The 18,476-nt window shown below is 35.8% G+C and overlaps 1 protein-coding gene across 1 annotated transcript in view; it reads left to right on the top strand.

The window, feature by feature from the left end:
- Window positions 1–18,476, top strand: part of rxfp2a (relaxin family peptide receptor 2a) — an 86,886-nt gene that overhangs the window by 46,767 nt on the left and 21,643 nt on the right. The window contains exons 6-12 of the mRNA XM_044140093.1: window positions 872–943; window positions 3,238–3,309; window positions 3,615–3,686; window positions 12,868–12,942; window positions 15,395–15,466; window positions 16,521–16,592; window positions 17,708–17,782. Of these exons, the coding sequence (XP_043996028.1) occupies window positions 872–943; window positions 3,238–3,309; window positions 3,615–3,686; window positions 12,868–12,942; window positions 15,395–15,466; window positions 16,521–16,592; window positions 17,708–17,782 (510 nt within the window). The remainder of the gene's footprint in view (window positions 1–871; window positions 944–3,237; window positions 3,310–3,614; window positions 3,687–12,867; window positions 12,943–15,394; window positions 15,467–16,520; window positions 16,593–17,707; window positions 17,783–18,476) is intronic.

Raw genomic sequence — 18,476 nt, 5'->3', positions numbered from 1 at the left:
TTCCTCAACAGATATGCATCTGCCTGCATCCTTTTTTTGTATGTTTCCTGTCAAAATGATGCTTCCTTTTGCTATAACAACTCGTTTTTATAATTACATGAGACATTTAAGGTGTTGTGTGCCAACAACAAAAAAGATAAACAAAGAAAGTAAGTCATTTCCAAAAGTAAAGTTTTACTTTTTGCAGAAGTACTTCATATGGATAAGGCCTGGCTGCACTGAGGCTGCTGTGTAGCTCTGTGTTCTGAAGTGAAATGCAGTTAAACTGTTTTTTGGAAAGATTTTATTACTATTTCTTTATCTTTCCCATTGTCATAAATGGATTCAGGGGAACATTTATCTATTTTTAACTACACAGCCTCTGGTGGACTAGACTGCATCACATAACATTCTGCAGCACATAAAATCTCATGATAAGTTGATGCTATTACATCATTTAGTGTGATAGTGGGATGCATAATGAATCACTGTTGATCAGGATTTATATACTTTAATAGTTAATCTACAGCAAGTGGATGCAGTAGTCCACCACTATTATTGTTTCTGTACACTTTCTATTCTCTGTATTTTATAAGATTAATTATGTTTTTTTTGGTAGGACTGCTGATAGCAGTGATTATATGGATGCAAACATTCTCAGCTGTGAGCTGCTTTGTGGCTCTGAAGTACTCTTTTGGTGGACATAAAAAAAATCACCCCATACTGCTTATGGTTTGAATTTATAGAAAACAACATGTTTCTAAAGTTTATTGAAGGAGCAGTGTTTAATTTTTTTAATGTATCAGATATTTCATGTTTTACACAATTTGTTTCGTACACAGTAAACATTGTTTAGCTGTAGTTTCAGAAAATTTATGTTCTCTGTTTTCAGATTTCTGCAAAACAACAGCCTGCAGGTCATATCAAAACATGCCTTCAGTGGACTGTACAGTCTTAAAAAGCTGTAAGTATCTTGGTCACTTTATCAAATGCTATTAATCTACCCAGAACAGCTATGAGAATCTTTTTTGCATTGTGCTTAATATGCTTATCTTATAATTTCCAAATTAGTAGGATGTCTGTTGAGTAAACTTTGCCTCACTTTTCCAGTGAAGCAGCAGATAGTTATTTATTGTCTGAACAGGTACATTTTGGGTCAGGCTCAAGTTATAAATCTAAACTCTAACAGTTTTCACAAGCAGCTGTGAATTTTCAGGAGTTTACTTGCTACTATGTTAGGATATCACCTGAGCAGTAAAACTGTTCGTGAAATCTTTCCACTAAACATTTCACAGTCAACTGTGGTATCGTAAAGCAAAAGCAGCAGTGATTCAGACTTCTGATTTCTGAAGAGTGAGCTTCGTGTGGCGTTTTAAATTAGCTCCATACCAGTGTATAAAGAAGTTCATGGGACAGGAGAATCATTAAATATTAAGGCTGGTGGTCTCAAAAATACATGTTTCTTATTTTTTCACTGCCTCCATGCATTGCATTGTTCTACACCCAATAGAATGTCAATAATATAAAATAATATAATAATATAACCAATAATATATAAATAGAATGTCTCTTTATATATTATTATTTATTATTCTTCCGTTACCGTTAATGCGGCTCCTACCGCTGTGAGCCCACCCAAAAAAGTGGTATCAAAACGTGTGGCTCGATCCCGGCATCTCAGTCTGCGCATGAGGAAATCAAGGGGATTTTATGGCAAATCAGGTCTTATTACATCTTAGAAGCATGTGGGTCACTTGTTATGAATAGTCTATGAATGCTGAGATCAGAATTGGGTCAAGCCGTCATATTCACTTTCAGTTTAGAGCACTAATGCCTAATTGAATGAATCTTAATTAGTACTGACAGGGTGTCTTCATTGTGTCATGTTGTAAGAAATTAAACAATGTTATTTTCCAGTTGTTGCTCCAATATTAATGGAAAAGTTGTGCAAATTCTCCATGCTATTGATCTGCTGAATGTTGTACACTTTCAATGAATCTGTCATTGTGGCTTACTTAATGATCACATTATTTAAAATACACTTTCAAATGTGGAGGAAGGTGAAACGGGAACATCAATAACCTGAGGCAGTGAATCGTCCACTACCATTTAATCACAATCCAGATGCACAGTCTAATGGAGGTGTTACATTACCAAGTGTAATGCAAATATTTGGATTAAGAGGTGTAAAGGACGCTGCCACAAGACTTTTGAGCAGTGGACATGTTCTCTGGTGGAATGAATCACATTTTTGCCTGTCATTCTGTGGACGAGACTGGGTTAGGTTGTTGGCAGAAGAAACTGATTTGCTTGACTGAACTGTAAAAGTGGTGCACTATTCTCCTTACAGTGCACCACACACTGTAAGGAGAACAGTGTGTGGTGCACAGTTTTTATTTTTTATTTTATTGCCACTTAGTTCTAGTCAACTACTCCTAATTCTGTGGCATACAAATTCATTTTGGGTCATTTCCTGGTTTTGACCATATGAGAATTACTTGGATATAGTCCCTTCCTTTTCAATTATGTGCACTAAGCAAAGTCCCATAAGGGCATCAGCAAGAAAGAATGGTGCATAGGAACTTCTTTGGCTTGTACAGAACATGGAACTTAACCAATATAACACTTCCAAGTGCATCATCAGTACCTGACCTCATAAATGATCTCCTGGGAAAATATGCAAATACTCCCACGAACATACTTCTAAATTACTGAATTCTCAGCTTTATTTCAGCTACTGGAGATGAAAATTTGTGGACCAACTCTTTAATATAACCAAAGTATTCAGAGTGTAACGTCATTAAAATTCATGTGAAGTTAAACGCAAGCATCCCAATGCTTTAGGCAATATAGAGTAGATATAGAGATAAATATCTTAAGTAAATGTCATGAATACGGTGATTTCATAGATTTTATTAGTAAGTAGAAACTGGAGCTCTCATGAGGAAGCAAGCACATTACATCTTTAGTTACTTTACCCAAATAAGGACTGCAAGCCTGTTTAGACTGTGACCCCTTTTCAGAATCATGATTATGGCTACGCTGTAGTAAAACAGTCGAAAAGCCAGAGTTCAAATCAACCTAAGCAGGAACATCAGTTCTCAGAAACCAAAGACCATCTAAAACACATAGCCATATTCAACAAGTCATTACACTAATGCTATTTTGAGATGTAGGCTTGCTGAGAATTCCTTACAATATTTGATCATTTAATCTTTGTCTGACCTAACCTCTAAGTTTGTGTTTCCTACTCCTCAGGTTTCTCAGCAACAACTTAATATCCTCCCTCAGTCCTGGTGTGTTCAAGGATCTGAGTCAGTTAGAATGGCTGTGAGTATCACATATCTATTTTACATAATAAATACACTCAAGTTTACGTCCACTCATTGATATGATTTGATATGAAGCATAAAAAACTTGCAAAAATACTATTCTTTTTAGTATGTTTTAATAGGGTTTGTTTTGCAGTTAAAAACAAAATAGTGCATGATATAATTTTTGCAACTACTAATATTTAGCTCAATTTTCCTTTGAGGTTTGAGAAACTTAGTTCTTTTATGATCATCACAAGCCATAATTAAAATATATATATATAAATAACTGGGTACTAATGGTGTAATAATTTTTCCTGCCAGGATGTTAGATCATAACCCACTTAGCAGTTTGACCCATGAGACGTTCTTTGGACTTCGTTCGCTTGTATTTCTGTGAGTCTGTTTTTATTGTTCATCTAACAATGTGATATGGATCTGCACCTTCACCAGTTTGATGAAAAATAGTATTCAGCTCTATCCATTTGATCATTTGATCTGATCACTGGTTCATCTGGTTCCCAAAGATTTTCTGGGTCCTTCTAATCTTCTAAGAAATTAAATGTAGTCTTTTCATTAGATATTAGCCAGAAATTATCATAATTACAATAAAGGCTTAAAAACCTTAGCCTGTGTGCAAATGATCAAAATAATGTGTTTCACCTGCACATGTATTACAGTTGGCCCTTCTATACCAACAAACCACTGACCCATGAAATTTAAAATTATAGAATGAACCTTTATGGCAAATGTAATTGTTGGAAAATGATGCAGTATTTGCTCAGGAGCAATTAGAAATGGTCTGGTTTAATTCTCTAACACGGGTTCTGTATTGTAATATCAAAAGCAGCTAAAATGAACAGTTTCAGCCATTCCTGTGAACACTAAAACATCAGTTTCTTCACTTATATCAGTATTTCTTAATGCTCATCCTCAGGGACCACAGCCCTGCATGTTTCAGGTGTTTCCCCACACCTGATCTGAATAAGTGGGTGATTAACACACATCTGCAGCCCTTAATGGTTTGCAGAGGAGGTCTTGCAATCATTTAAATCAGGCGTTCCGGAACAGAAACTCAACTAAAATATTCAGGGCAATGGTCCCTGAGGACTGGAATTGAGTAACTCTGATTTAGCTATTCACTTGTCCCTGACAGTTAAAGTCTTTTATTATTTTTTCTGTGCAGATTCAGATCAACAGCTATGAGTGTTAAACCCTTCCTCAGTTTCACAGAGCATTCTTGATCCAGTCAGCGGTCCTCCGCACAGCAGCAGAACTTCCTGAGGCGTAGCAAAAGATGTTCTTCCAGCAGCTTACCAAAAAACAGTTGACAGATCCAGGGTGGAAAAAGCTTTTTGCTGCATACTTGTCTTAAAAAGACCATCAGTGTTGATCAAAATGACATTTCCACCTGCTGCCACATTGGTGTTTAAAGGTATCTGAATGTGGCTATAAAGGGTAACAGATTGTGTTTGAATGTATCTGAATGTGGCTATAAGGGGTAGCAGATGGTGACCGTATAAGCTGCACATTAGAAAGTACTACACTTTTGATGTACTTTCGACTAAGCAACCCACACCAGCAACACTTGATTGCTGACTGATGCTCCGAAGCAAAATGCTCAGTGAAGCTTTTGGACCATTTAAAATAATTTCTCCCTCTGAAGGTGAAAACCCAATAATCTGTTCTGTCTTGCTTTATTTCAGCTTGATGTCCAAAGTCTATAAAAATGAAAATTTTTATAATCAGTTAATCTGATTATAATCAAATTAACTGATTATAATCTTGATTTACATTCTTAATTCTTCTACCAGAGTTTCCCTCAGGTTAACTGGAATACTCTGTGGCGGTCAGGAAAACGTCCACAGACTACAGTTTAATATATGACCGATTGGAAATTATGTATTTATTGAATTTAATGGTCAGATTATTCTTATGACTAAACACCCTCTGGCAAATGATCTGCTTGGAGACAGCATGCCGTTTCTTTTTGGTAACATTTTATCCAACACAAAACTAGCCTCGCATGCAGAAGCATTGGAGAAAATAATATATTTTGAATATGTTTTATCCTTACTTATATGTCTAGGTCCAGTTAAAGTCTTAAGTGAAAGTCTGGAAAGCACTCATTGTTGCCGGTCATCTATTTCAATAAAACGCTTTAGGTGCTGAATCAACCCAAAGTTTGCCAAATCTCAAGGCACTCAAAATGTACATCATTTTAGTGATATTTTGTGGAAAAGGTTCTAATCCTTGTTGAGTTGAATGATCCGCAATGGATGTCTTGTTCCAGCACACTAAAGGCTTGTATGAGTCCATTCATCAAAGGTGGAGAGATGGAAAGGGTGTCCATCCTATCTTTTTGAGATCTATATAATGTTATTCCCTCATCAAAACACACCAGGAGTGTTGCTTTGACTCTTTTATGCATGTTTGATGAATACTTGAATCTCCTGTGGGACCCATTTTGAGGTGCCTTGATGCCTATTTCCCCAAAGCTTAGCCTTAACGCTGCAGCCCCCATCTGAGCTCCTTCCCCACAGCACCTCTTCCACACGCAACATAACGGCAGCAGCAATAACCTCCTACAAACTGAACACTCCTCTGCAATCAGTTGTAAACTGTATCAATGGAGAGGAACTGTTGTGCTGAAGTGGAGTGTTGAAGTTTATTATAGAGACAGAGGCCAATTTCAAGTCAGTAGATATGACTATGATGCAAAGTCAACATTCTTTTAAGTTGTTTTGATTCATAAAGCCTTTTCACAACAACTCAAGATGACAGTTACTTGAATGTACTATGAAAGGGTGCTGTGTGCTTGGAAAATACATAAGACCCCTCCTTTAATTGTACTTTCACTCCCTTAGCCAGAAAAGGCCACCTGACTCATCTCCCACTGGTGTATCACAACAACTATTTTTATGTGCTGGCAGTTATAAAGAATGAACCATGCAAATTTCCAATTTTTTTCAAATAATTTCAAATATATTTGGAAATATACTTTCATTTATATTTCCAAAAATATAGAACCATTGTGTCTAGTAGAGTCTAGACAATGGTAAACATCACAAGATGTAGCCAAAAAATGAACAAAACATCAGTTTCATGGACAGAGGGAAGATTTCAGTAGTAAGTGACATCAAAGTAGATGCTTAGTGGAGATATGATGTGGATCTCTTAGTGTGGATAAGATTGAAGGACACCAATACTAAGTACTTTGATCTACTGTGACTGGGAGATAAATAAAATACACCTCCATGGATGTTGGTTTTGTCTGTCCTTCACATCTCACTAAGCTTTATGAAAGTCATCTGGGAAATTTATGTTTAAGCTTTAACAGGCAGACAAAAATACAGCAAGCAAACTGCCAGCATACTTTGATTACCTGAGAGTGTGAAATTTTAAATCAGAAGTGACTGACAGAGACCTTTAAAGCTGAAATAACTGAACTGATTCACATGGTAGGATAATATGTAAGTTTGTTAGCATCTATTTGTCTTTTGACATTATCATTTTATACCTTACTGATATTTCTTGGATTATTTCTAACTGATGCACACAATAGAATTGTGAGTTTATAGCTGCTTTCAACAGAAATAAACTCACAATGAATGAAGTTGTTATTTGAAGGGATGATAATGTTTCTCCGTCTCCTTTGTAGATCAGGTTTTTGTGGTTGCTGCCTGAAAAGTCTTTGTAGCCTTTGTAGTTTTTATCCAGTCGCAAGATTTTATGTATTTTATTGTGATTTTATGTGATAACCTACACTAGTAGATAATTGTGAAGTGGAAGAAATATGCATGTTTTTTTGTTTTTGTTTTTCCTTATTCATATTCCTTAGTAATATGAAAAAAATAGTTTTAAAGGATCAATTCAGAAATTAATCACAATACAATTTGGTGCAACCTTTTGCCTGTACCTAATTAGTGAATACATGAAATGGGCGGCTGAGTTTCAGTATAAATGCAGCTGTTGTGTGAAGGCCTCTGAAGTTCATCAAAGAACAAACTGCATCATGAAATCCAAAACCCACAGCAGATAAGTTTGGCGTAAATCTGGGGAAAAGTTTATAACAAGGTTTAGTTATATAATATCATTCAAACTTTGATTCTATAATGGAGCTCTGTTCAATCAATTGGAAGGTTTGCACAACTGCAAACCAACTGGGACAACTAAACTGGCTCCCCGGGCAAACAGAACATTAATCAAAAAAACACCCAAGAGGGCTGAAGTTCTCTGACAGAGATGCTGGGGATATTCATACCCATCACAGCAGTCCAGTTTGCAGTTTGCCACAAACCTTAAGGGACATAACAAACATGCAGAACAAGATGCTCTGTTCAGATGACAACATTATTTTGTCCTTCATGCACAGCACTGTGTCAGAGGTGATGGGAAAATGGGCAGAGCTTAACCCTTTGAGGCCCTGCTCTGATTTGGAGTGCCCGACGGACCCACCGGTGGGTCCGTCGGGTTCTAGAGGTTAAGACAGGGCAGTCCTGGGAAAATCTAGAAAATACTTGATAATTGGAGAGAGGACAACGATCCTTAACACACATTATCAATATGTTTAGACCAAAGTGTTTTCATGTGTTGGAATTTCTCAGTCATAACCCGGTAAAAAGAAATTTTCTGTCAATAGAGCTGAAAAGTGGGTAAATGCATAGCCATAAAAGTTGATTTGCAAAAGTTGCTTTGCTGTTGACTGAAGGGGACTAAACACAAATACAAGCAACACTTTTCAGGTTTTCATTTTTGTTAAAAATATGTAGAATTTTCATTTTCATTTCACACCTATGTGTGAAATTTATGTCATAAAACGAAAGTGTTTGTTTTTTATGCGTTTTAGATTTAATTGCAACTATGTCAGCTGAATTTACACATACTATAAAATACTTTTCTCAGCATTAGTTGCCTTTAAATGTGCTATACAAAGCAAACCGACTTTGACTGACTTTGGAAAATTACTTGGAGCTGTTGTCTACTTCAACCTTCTTCACAAGCTGTCTGGGTGAGACTTGTTTTTGTTTTCTTTCCTCAGGCCTGTTTGGAGCTCAGGCACATCTCAGCCTGTCCTTCTAAATCTCAGGCTTGACACTTGACTCCAACAAGTGTTTTCTCTTTCTCTTTGCCTCTTCAAAGTGGGAGACTAGAAATATGCCTTAATTTGTCAAACTCACAAGTAGTATTCTGAGATGCAATTTAAATGGGATTGAAATTATCACAGTAAAATGCAGAATTCAATGAAGTAATAAACTTCAGCAGTAGGTGGGCGCTCGCTCTACCTCCACACTGCACAGTTTGAAACTGAAACGTTTTTTACAATATTTACTAAAGTTCTTTGAGTAATGAGATTATCTAGGAACTTTTAAATTGTAATGCAATTTTACAATGTTTTTCTGGTGTATAAATATGATTTTTTTTTTTGACAATTGTCAAAATAGACGACAAATAAACACACCATTCTGTGATACCAAATGTTTGTTGATCTCAGAAAGTTAGAAAATAGCTACTTGTCCAAGCTTGCCATATCTACAGCAGAGAGAAGAAAAACTCAAAATGTTAAATTAGCTGTGAGAAGCAAGACTGGTGAAGGACCTCATTTTATTCTGCCACTCTTGCAGAGTAAAGAGGATGGAAAGATGTAAAATAAATCTTCTGCCTAAGCTAGATTTGCTTTAATGCAGTCAACATTTCTCCATAAAAAATTAAAGACGTTTTTCACCAGCATGGCCAATAATTGTGGAGAGCATTTTAGATTTGCTTGAGGAAGAAAAAGTCTTGTGGAGTACTATACACATTTTTCTTTATTTTACATGATATATTTAAAATTGCAACATTTTGGCTTGGGTTTCTTCCTTTCCTCCTTAACTTTAATCATACTTTTTTTTTCTTGTTAGATTGATTTGTCATATTTAAGATAAAATCAGTCTTACAAAGTTTTAAATAACATTGATCAAAACTTTAACAATTTTCGCCTCCAGCTCAAGGCATGGAAGAAACAAATTCTGAAATACAATATACAGTACTGTATTGTAATCAATTAATTGCACCACTATGCATTTGAAAACAGATAAAATCTCAATTATATTTGAATCCCTCATTTTAAATAAACTACATTTTATCAGAGTCCATCATTTGTCCCCTCCACTTTTGATTCAAGTTATACACAATAGATAGATTTGGGAATCAGGAAGATTGAATAGCTGTTAGTGGGTGAAAACTTCACCTCTTTTGCTCAATTTCAGGTCAAATACTCTGAAGTGTGTTGCTTACATTAGACATCACCTTATTCAATTTAAAATTATTCATACTTCATTATTCTAAAGCAAAGTTGCATCTTTTCCTCAAAACATCCCCACTATGTGACTAATGCTGTATTCATTCTTTGTACTACATTCACGCCATTTTGATCTTGCATATTTTAAACGTTATCAGATTTCTGCCAATTTACCCACTTTTGATTCTACTGAGTTTTTGATCAGTTCTCTGAGATTAATAAATGCCAGTAATAACTGTTATATTATGCTTTTAAGAAAGCTTGTTTTGATATAGAAATTATGTCTGAAGAAAATGGTCAGATTCTCTCATCTGGAATGAAAGAGGCTATCATTAGTAAACAGATTGAAACAATTCAAGAAAACATGGCAAACCCTTCTACAATGTATTGATAATTCAAACTGAAGAAGACCTATAAGTTCTAAACTTTTACATTTTAAATTTACAGTGTCTTTGTTTTCTAATGGCTAAATTAGAAATTGCTTTGATTTTTCTGATCAATGAAATTGTTTAATAAGAAACAGATAGTTTTGGTAAAATTCTAAACAAACTTCAAATCAAAAAAGTTAGTTAACAAACTCATTCACTGGCACATGCAAAAAACTTACAGGTATTAAGCTGTAAATGTTTGTATTATGCAATGCAAAATTCAAGCTGAAAATCTCATTGTTATTTTATAGAACTGAAGCAAAGGAGTTTTGGGACACCTTTCATTAGATAATATGTTGACAGTTTGCATATGATCTTGTAAAAGGGATCCTTTGTCCATGAGGTAAACTTAGAATTTACCTCATTTCGATTAACAATCAGAGTAAGAGCATTTTTTTCTGTCATAGCCTAGACTACTTCAGCAGGAAATAAAAAGAAATAAACCCACAAGGGCAAAGACTGTGAAGAGAAAGTCATAAAGTTGTTGACTATGAAGAGACAGAATCAGAAAATAGTGGCAAACAAAACGGAGACGTATTTTTGTAAAGCAACTGTGGGCGGTTGTTTTAAAGTTTTTATGAGGGTGCTACATTTGATGAGGCACTTAGAATTCATTGCACAAAGTAGATCAGAAACAACAGCACTGGCACAATAGATTGAATAAATTCATACTTGCTGCAGTGTTGGGGATATGGTCAGGCTGGCAACATGAATGCAAAATATAGAAAACATTTAATGCTCCTAGTCAGATCTATTGATCTTATAGAAACTGTTCTCAATCATTCAGTATTTCACTTCCATGTTTCTGCTTTGTTTTGTTGGAGATTTAATAGAAAACACATTCCTAAATTAGTGTCCAACTTGTGCTGCTATTTTTATTTTATTTTTTTGCCCTCATTCCTTATCTGCAAGCTGTAAACGGAAGGGAACTGATTCCATTAGGCTACTCTGTGACATATAATACCTCATGAAATTCAGATGTTGGGAATTTCTTTACATCTAGCGTGCATGAGCATCCTATATGCTGATACCCCTAAATAAAATCCAATGCAACCAATTACCTTCATAAATAGCTTAATTAGTAAATGAAATCTTATCTTTTATCATTTAAACACAGCATAAATCTAACTGTTCTGATGAGGCCTCGGAGAGCTTGTTTTAGTGAAAAAACCGCATCATAAACTGAGAGGTTGGGGCTGAAAGCTTAAAGGGGCAGAATTATGTATTTTCCACCCACATAGTGCCATTTTATAGAATAATCAAGTAATTATTTTAACTTCAAGCATTATAAAAATGCTCTATATATATATAGCATAACTTAAAGAAAAAGGAAAGTTGACTTTGTAATTCGATGCATTGAAATTGGGTCTGTCTCAGTGCTCCTCTGTTATGTTGTTAGTACGTGTTCTCAGGAGCATTGGACTGACAAATAGTTTGTGCTTTATGAGGAAGAAGCTCGGCTTGGGACTACACCTCCAGGGAGGAGCTGTGGGTAAATAGGCGTTTAGTTATCCCTGGATGGTTTTCACAGGAGATTTAAGGATTCCCCAAACACGCATGAATGTATCAAAACAGCACTCCAGGTATGTTTGGGATGAGGGAATAACATTACGACATAATGTAAAACTCAAAATGGTAAATTTTACACACCCTTCCCCATGGATAATGGACAAGGGCAAATGTCCCTTGTCCATTATCCAAAAATAGGGCATGCACTAAACTGACAGGCTGGGCAAGGAGATCATTATTCAAAGCAGCTAATAGGTTTATGGTATCTCAAGAAGTGATGCTGAGATTCAAATATTGCTTTTATATAAAAGTGGCAAGTAGAAAAACACAATAAGTATTTGAATTTTGTCAAGATACAACAAACATGTCTGATTAGACTAAAATGCAACTTTTTAGAAAAGACTGTGCTTCACTCTTAAGACACTAAAATATGGCAGTGGAGGCATCATGCAGTGGTGGCACTTTTCCTTTAGCATGGAGAGAGAAGTTGATCAGAGTTAATAGATGGATGGAGATAAACAAACTGTAGGAAAATTTACAAGAAACTACAAAAAGCTTCCGATTTGAGCAGAGGTTCACCTTTCACCTAGATAACGGCAATATTTTTTTAACCGATAGAAGGTGTTAAATGTCGATCTTTACAAATGCAAAGACGGTGAAAAGGTTCCCCAAATCATTTTGAAAAGAAAAAAGGCAATTTTAAATTTTTGCCCACTAACCAATAAAGCACTACTTTGTTGCCTTTTCACATAAAATCTGGATAAAATACATTGAATTTAGTAGCGCTAAGAGAGTGTAAATGCATTTCACAAGACCCCATACATCTTTTTTTTGATGAGGGATAACAAAGTTTTAGCTTCTGAAGTAAGAACCCAAGTTGGCTTTAGGATATCCATGTTTTTTTCAAGTCTGTTTTGGATAGTAGAGTTTGCTTTGCAGCCATCTTGGGGCCACGACATCAGAGCTCAAAGAAAATTAGCTTATTAAGAAGGCTGCCTCTGGACTGCTCTGAAAAACCTAGGATAAGTCCAGAGAGTCTTTTATGTTTAGCACAAGTTCCTAAACATACAAGACAAAACTGGCCTTCATTTGTATATTCATAAAGATTTACAAAGAATAAATTCCTAAACATTTAATGACAAAAAAAAGTTTTCATAAATTATTAACTATAGTTAATTTCAGCGATTAATTTCTTTTGACCAGAATCTGGCTCATCTCACCTTCAGCTGCTAGAGGCTGGAGTACAAGCAGCGTAAGACAAGAATCTTATCTAGGTTGAAAGTCACGGTGATCAAAGCAGCAGCTCCCACTCTGTAAAGTCTAATCTCTGTGCAGTAAAATGTCCCTCGTCTCTCCTCAGATCAATGGTGCACACCTCCCTGCAGCAGCTTCCTCATCCCAGCTTCTGTCAACACATGCCTGCCCTGGACTGGCTGTGAGTCTGCTCTGACAGTGTACTTGTGTGCATGCAGGTGTGTAGTGAGAGATTTGATTGATGTTTGTGTGCTTGAAAGGGAGAGTGAATGTGCTTTTTTACTTATTTCTTTTTTGCAGCCTGTATTTGAAAATAATATGACAGGTATGGGGAGAAGACATATGGCAAAGGTATCAACGACGGGAGTCGAACTCTTGACGGCCATGTTGAGGATAATATCCTCCGTGTACAGGATGCCACACGGCGATGTGAATGTGTGTTTTAGTGCATGTGAGTGAACAATAAGGACATATTATAAAGGGATGTGGAGAGGTTAGAGTGATGCTTCTGACTAACAGGCATCTTCAGCTTATGTCACTGTGGCCGGTCAGCTTGACCAGCCGCATCATCCGTAAGATGAAACTGAAATTCTCTATGACCTCATGCTTTCTGCAGCTTTTGTGTCTGAATGTCTGGAGCACTCTGCAGTCCTGGACTCAAATTGACTCAGGTTGTTTAAATGCGTTTTTCTTTATATTTTAGAAAAATACCAGAAAACACCACTGTTTTTATTCTCCTTTGGAATCAAACATTGACAAAAACAAAATCACAAAAACTAATTATGATCAAATCAAATGGATTACCACACTTGAGCTTGCTCACACCAGCTCAAGCAAAATTATTCTGTGTAGTTCTTAATATCACTTTTTGATGGTCTGGTCATGATAATCTTTTAAATATGCATTTGTGATTATCTTGCGGTGGGTTTTGTTTGTTGGTTCTATTCGAGTTGTTCTACTAATAATTTGGTTTGTTTGCACCACACATTGCAGCTTAAGGTGCTCCCACTAAAAAGCTGGACTTTAAGTTACTTGTAATTGATTTTATAAAATACAAATATGGTGCTGATGGATTGATAGTAATATTTATTTGTAGATCTCATAATCACAAATCTATTTACAAAGCAACAATTTTTCAGTATTTGGGTGAACTACATTACTAAAGCTACATTAGTTAAAGTTAAAGGGCAGCACAGTGGCGCAGTTGGTAGAGCTGTTGCTTTGCAGCAAGAAGGTCCTGGGTTCGATTCCCGGCCCGGGGTCTTCATGCATGGAGTTTGCATGTTCTCCCTGTGCATGGTGGGTTCTCTCCGGGTTCTCCGGCTTCCTCCCACAGTCCAAAAACATGACTGTCAGGTTAATTGGTCTCTCTAAATTATCCCTAGGTGTGAGTGTGTGTATGCATGGTTGTGTGTCTTGTATGTCTTTGTGTTGCCCTGCGACAGATTGGCGACCTGTCCAGGGTGACCCCGCCTCTCGCCTGGGACGCGGCTGGAGATAGGCACCAGCAACCCTCCCGACCCCATTTAGGGAAGAAGTGTGTAAGAAAATGGATGGATGATGGATAGTTAAAGTTAAAAATAGCTCCCATACTGCCACATTTCTGTTCTTATCCTGTTGGAGTTTAGTGCTGCTGTCAACATGCCTGAACACAGTATCTTTGTGGAAAGACTTAAATATATTTTGTTTAGCTCCTCTTGACAAATATTGTTTGAAAATCAGATATGCTGCAAGTCAATGACTCACTGCAATCTACCGGGTTTACTTAGAAATGTTTTCAGCAACTTTGTGCAATTATTGCGCTTACTTTACTGTGAGATAACTAGAGTCAGTTAGAATGTATGAATGATTGAATTTAGATATTTTTTTGTAAAGTGCCTCAGGACTTGTTGTCAATTTGCGCTATATAAATAAACTGAATTGAATGCACTGTAGTTAAATTTGGTGGTCTAAAACTCAGAGATTTACTTTGTAATTTATTTCTTATACAGGATGGTATTACTTTGATCACATATTGTGAGAACCCTTGGTGTTAGGTTTTATCAGGATCTGTCTCTGAATTCTTAATTATTCCCAGGTACAGCAGTATTTACTTTATCTATGAAACATAGTCAAAATAAGAAACTTACCTTCTTTAACTGAAGTTGAAAAAAAAGGTTGATCTGTGTCATGCCCAGGGTGGAATACTGCATAGGGATTGTAACTAGATGTCTAAATAAAAGCAGTAAGTTTAAAACAGAGGTGCAACTGAGATTTGACAGTTTTCAACAGGGGAGCTCCTGTCACATCAGTGCTATCTTCCCTGCCCTGGAATGAAATGTTCCAATGTTAAGTTTTCTCTTGGAAGTCTTTAATTCTTATTCTATTGGAAAAACATGTATTTTTACCATATGGCCTATCTGTTGTGGTGGTGATTGTACTTGATTGATATATTTAATATTATTAATTTAACATTTTAGAGTGCTACCTAGGGTCATGTTTTACATATTTCAAAGCTATTGTTTATGTTAATTCTGCTAAGATCTCAGTCTTTTTTGCAAGTTTCATGTTCACACCTGAACCCTTGTGGTTATTTTTAAACCCCTTCACCAGAATGTTAATTTTGTTTGCCTTGCTTTTATTGCTTCTCTCAGAGATCTCGAGGGAAACCAGATTCAGACTCTCAACTATTCCATCTTAAAAACATGCAGCAAACTTGAAGTCCTGTGAGTATAATATAGACACATCAAATGATTTATCCAATATGGCTGGTATGTCTTTATTACATTCATCCAGTGTTTTGAGAACAATCTGGTCATTTGTGCATGCTTTTATTAACTTGCCACTTCAGCTGTGTCCTCAGCATGAAGCAGAAGATTAGTTGAAACTTTTGATGGACAACTGATGCAGACTCAGCTGCAGCGACACCACAAGTTGTGGACTGTTTGACTTGCACAAATTGAAATCTAACGTTTTTGGTGGAATAAAGTAAATATTTACCAAACTTAGCCATATGTTGCTGGCCTGATACCTTTGAATCCCCAATTTTATTCCCAACGTTTAAAATGAAATAATGTCCAAACCCATCTTTGCTGGAGGTACAAAAGTGTCGAATTGCTCCATATGGAATCTTTTAAGATAATTTTCTCTGTGGTTTTCTGCAAATAACTTCACAGACCTGAAAGTTTGATCGTTTAAAAAAACTTTTTATGTTTTTATTTTTTTATTTTTGCCTTAGTTTTGGATAATAAGACACAAATGCTTCACCAAATGTCTCTGGTAATACTTTGCACTTCACTAACATCACCTTATAACCGTGTTTTATTGTCAGTGTTTGTTAGTTTTTTGTTGGGTTTTTTATCACAGATTCTCTGTCTCATATTCTATTGTTACTGCACAGTGACAGTTTTAGCAAGTATGTAAAAAACATACTTTTAAAATGTTGACCTCCAAATGTTGAACCCCAATATGTACTTATTCATCATATTATTCAGATAGTTATAGATGCGTGTGCATGTTTTCCTTGCATTATAAAAACTTCTACCAGGACTATTTGACTATTTCTGTCTAGCTGGAGATTTTTGTCTGTGTTGGAGAGGAAGGAGAAGAAAACAATCAAAAATGTTTTTAGAGCCAAACTTTGGAGCCAGAACTCTGCTGGTGTCTCACAGATCTTCCCAGATTCATAGTAGGTTAGGTTTCATACACCCAGAGCAGGGATTCCCCATAGTACAATGTCTTGCTCTGCAAGCTTTCTGACTGCAAATCTGTCTTGTTCAGATTACTGATGGACAATAGAATCACAAGAGTCCCTGAAGACACATTTCAGTCTCTGTGGAAGCTTGGTGAACTGTGAGTATATATTTTTTTTCTTTCTTTCTGTGCACATATTTGGACACATCAGCACACGCTCACTTTAATTAAAAATGTTCAGTCAAGACTGATACTTAACGGGTATTTACATTTGGTTGAGATTTGTGTTTTAGTGGAAGATACTCAGCATCTTTCGGTCTTTATCAGTGCTCTTTGTCAACAGATAAAGGAATAGATCTTCAATAAGCCGTATTACATTTCCTGCAAATTAATGTAGCAAAATGTAAGAACTGAATTTGTAATTATTTAAGTTGACTCAAAAATAAAAACTGCACGGAAAAGTTAAAGACATGTTTTTAATGCTGAGATATTTGTCTTTGCCTATACTGGCGATATACAGTGAGCTTGAAAGGAGGATTAGAGCTACAAAGGCACCAAACTAAATATGACTGAGGGTCACTTACAAAATGCCCCAACCGTAAGAGTGCATGGCAAGACCTAAATAGCAACATTAATATCTATGCAGCATTCTATAACCCAGCATTGGCAGAGGAAATATGCTTCACACTGAAGTAACATATTATTTCTGGATGTGTCATTAGGGATTTTAAATGACATATTCAATGACATATATTTCTAATACAGTGCTCTTTTATTACTTGTTTAAATACATCTGAAATTGTTGCTTCTATAGCAGTGGTGTTAAAAGCTGTAAAAGACTTTACACTGGCATCGAGGTTCAGCCTCAAGCAGGACAGTGACCTTAAGCAAACAGCCAGGGCTCCAATTAAATAATTTAGAACTTGAAAACTAGCCATTGCTGACATTCTCCTTTCAGGAAAGAAATGACGGTTTAAAGACTAGAAGAGAAACACCCGAAAGGACTTTCAGAAATGATTCTAGAGAAATATGGTTTTGCAAGCCATTGTGTCAGATTTGCTGAATTCAAATCCAATCCACACTTTTTATACTTCATTTATAAAATATTTAGGGAATTATGTTTAAATAGGTGTTTGTAATGTGACAAAATATTAAAGTATAAGTAGGAGGAATACTTGTTCAAACTTGAATACTTTCTGCAGGCTATGACTGATAATCCCTTATATATTTATAATATGATAATTTTTCTTTTTCTGTCCTTCAATCTTGTTTAGAAATCTTTCTGGTAATAGAATCAATGAGCTGCCAAAGAACACATTCAAGAACCTCTCCAAGTCCCTCCTGAAACTGTGAGTAACAAATTATACAAAAATTCAAACATTGTCTTTGATTTTGCGCACATTGTAACCCTGCCAAATTAAGGTGGAATTTAAAGTATTAGGAATAAAGAAAGTTTGAAGATCTCTAGTTTAAAGATAGGATTCAAAGAGCTTGACCCTTCTGGAGACAAAAAGGGAGACTTCATTAAAACAGAAAAGTTTTATTCTGTTTTGAGACTTGAAGACTTGAAGCATTTCTACTACTGTTACGTGTTAGAAAATCATGGGACATACAAATGTAATTGTTTCAATTCAATTCATGCTTATTTAATCGAGGACAGCACAGTGAACAATGTTACATGACAAAAACAAAGAAACTGTTGTTTTATATGAACGTTTTGAACTCACAACATAATTTAGAAACCTAATTAATTGGATATTTTTTAAGACTCTTCAATTAGAATTAAAGAGTCCCACCACACACCCACCTACACACATACACCGAATTACTGTAACTATTAAGAAATGCACAAAAATGCATATTTGAGAAAACTAGTGCTCCACAATAAAGTAGGTTGATATATATCAGTGTTAACAGATTTGTTTTTGTTTCAGCCATTTTTTTCACCTGATAATTAAAAAGTTTAAGATCTGTTAACATTTTTATTGCTAATGGCAAATTGTTCCAGATATGAGGATAACTAAATGAGAAGGATCCTTGACC

The sequence above is a fragment of the Gambusia affinis genome, linkage group LG15, assembly GCF_019740435.1.
Source record: "Gambusia affinis linkage group LG15, SWU_Gaff_1.0, whole genome shotgun sequence".
Lineage (NCBI taxonomy): Eukaryota > Metazoa > Chordata > Actinopteri > Cyprinodontiformes > Poeciliidae > Gambusia > Gambusia affinis.
This window is presented reverse-complemented; position numbering and strand designations above follow the sequence as displayed.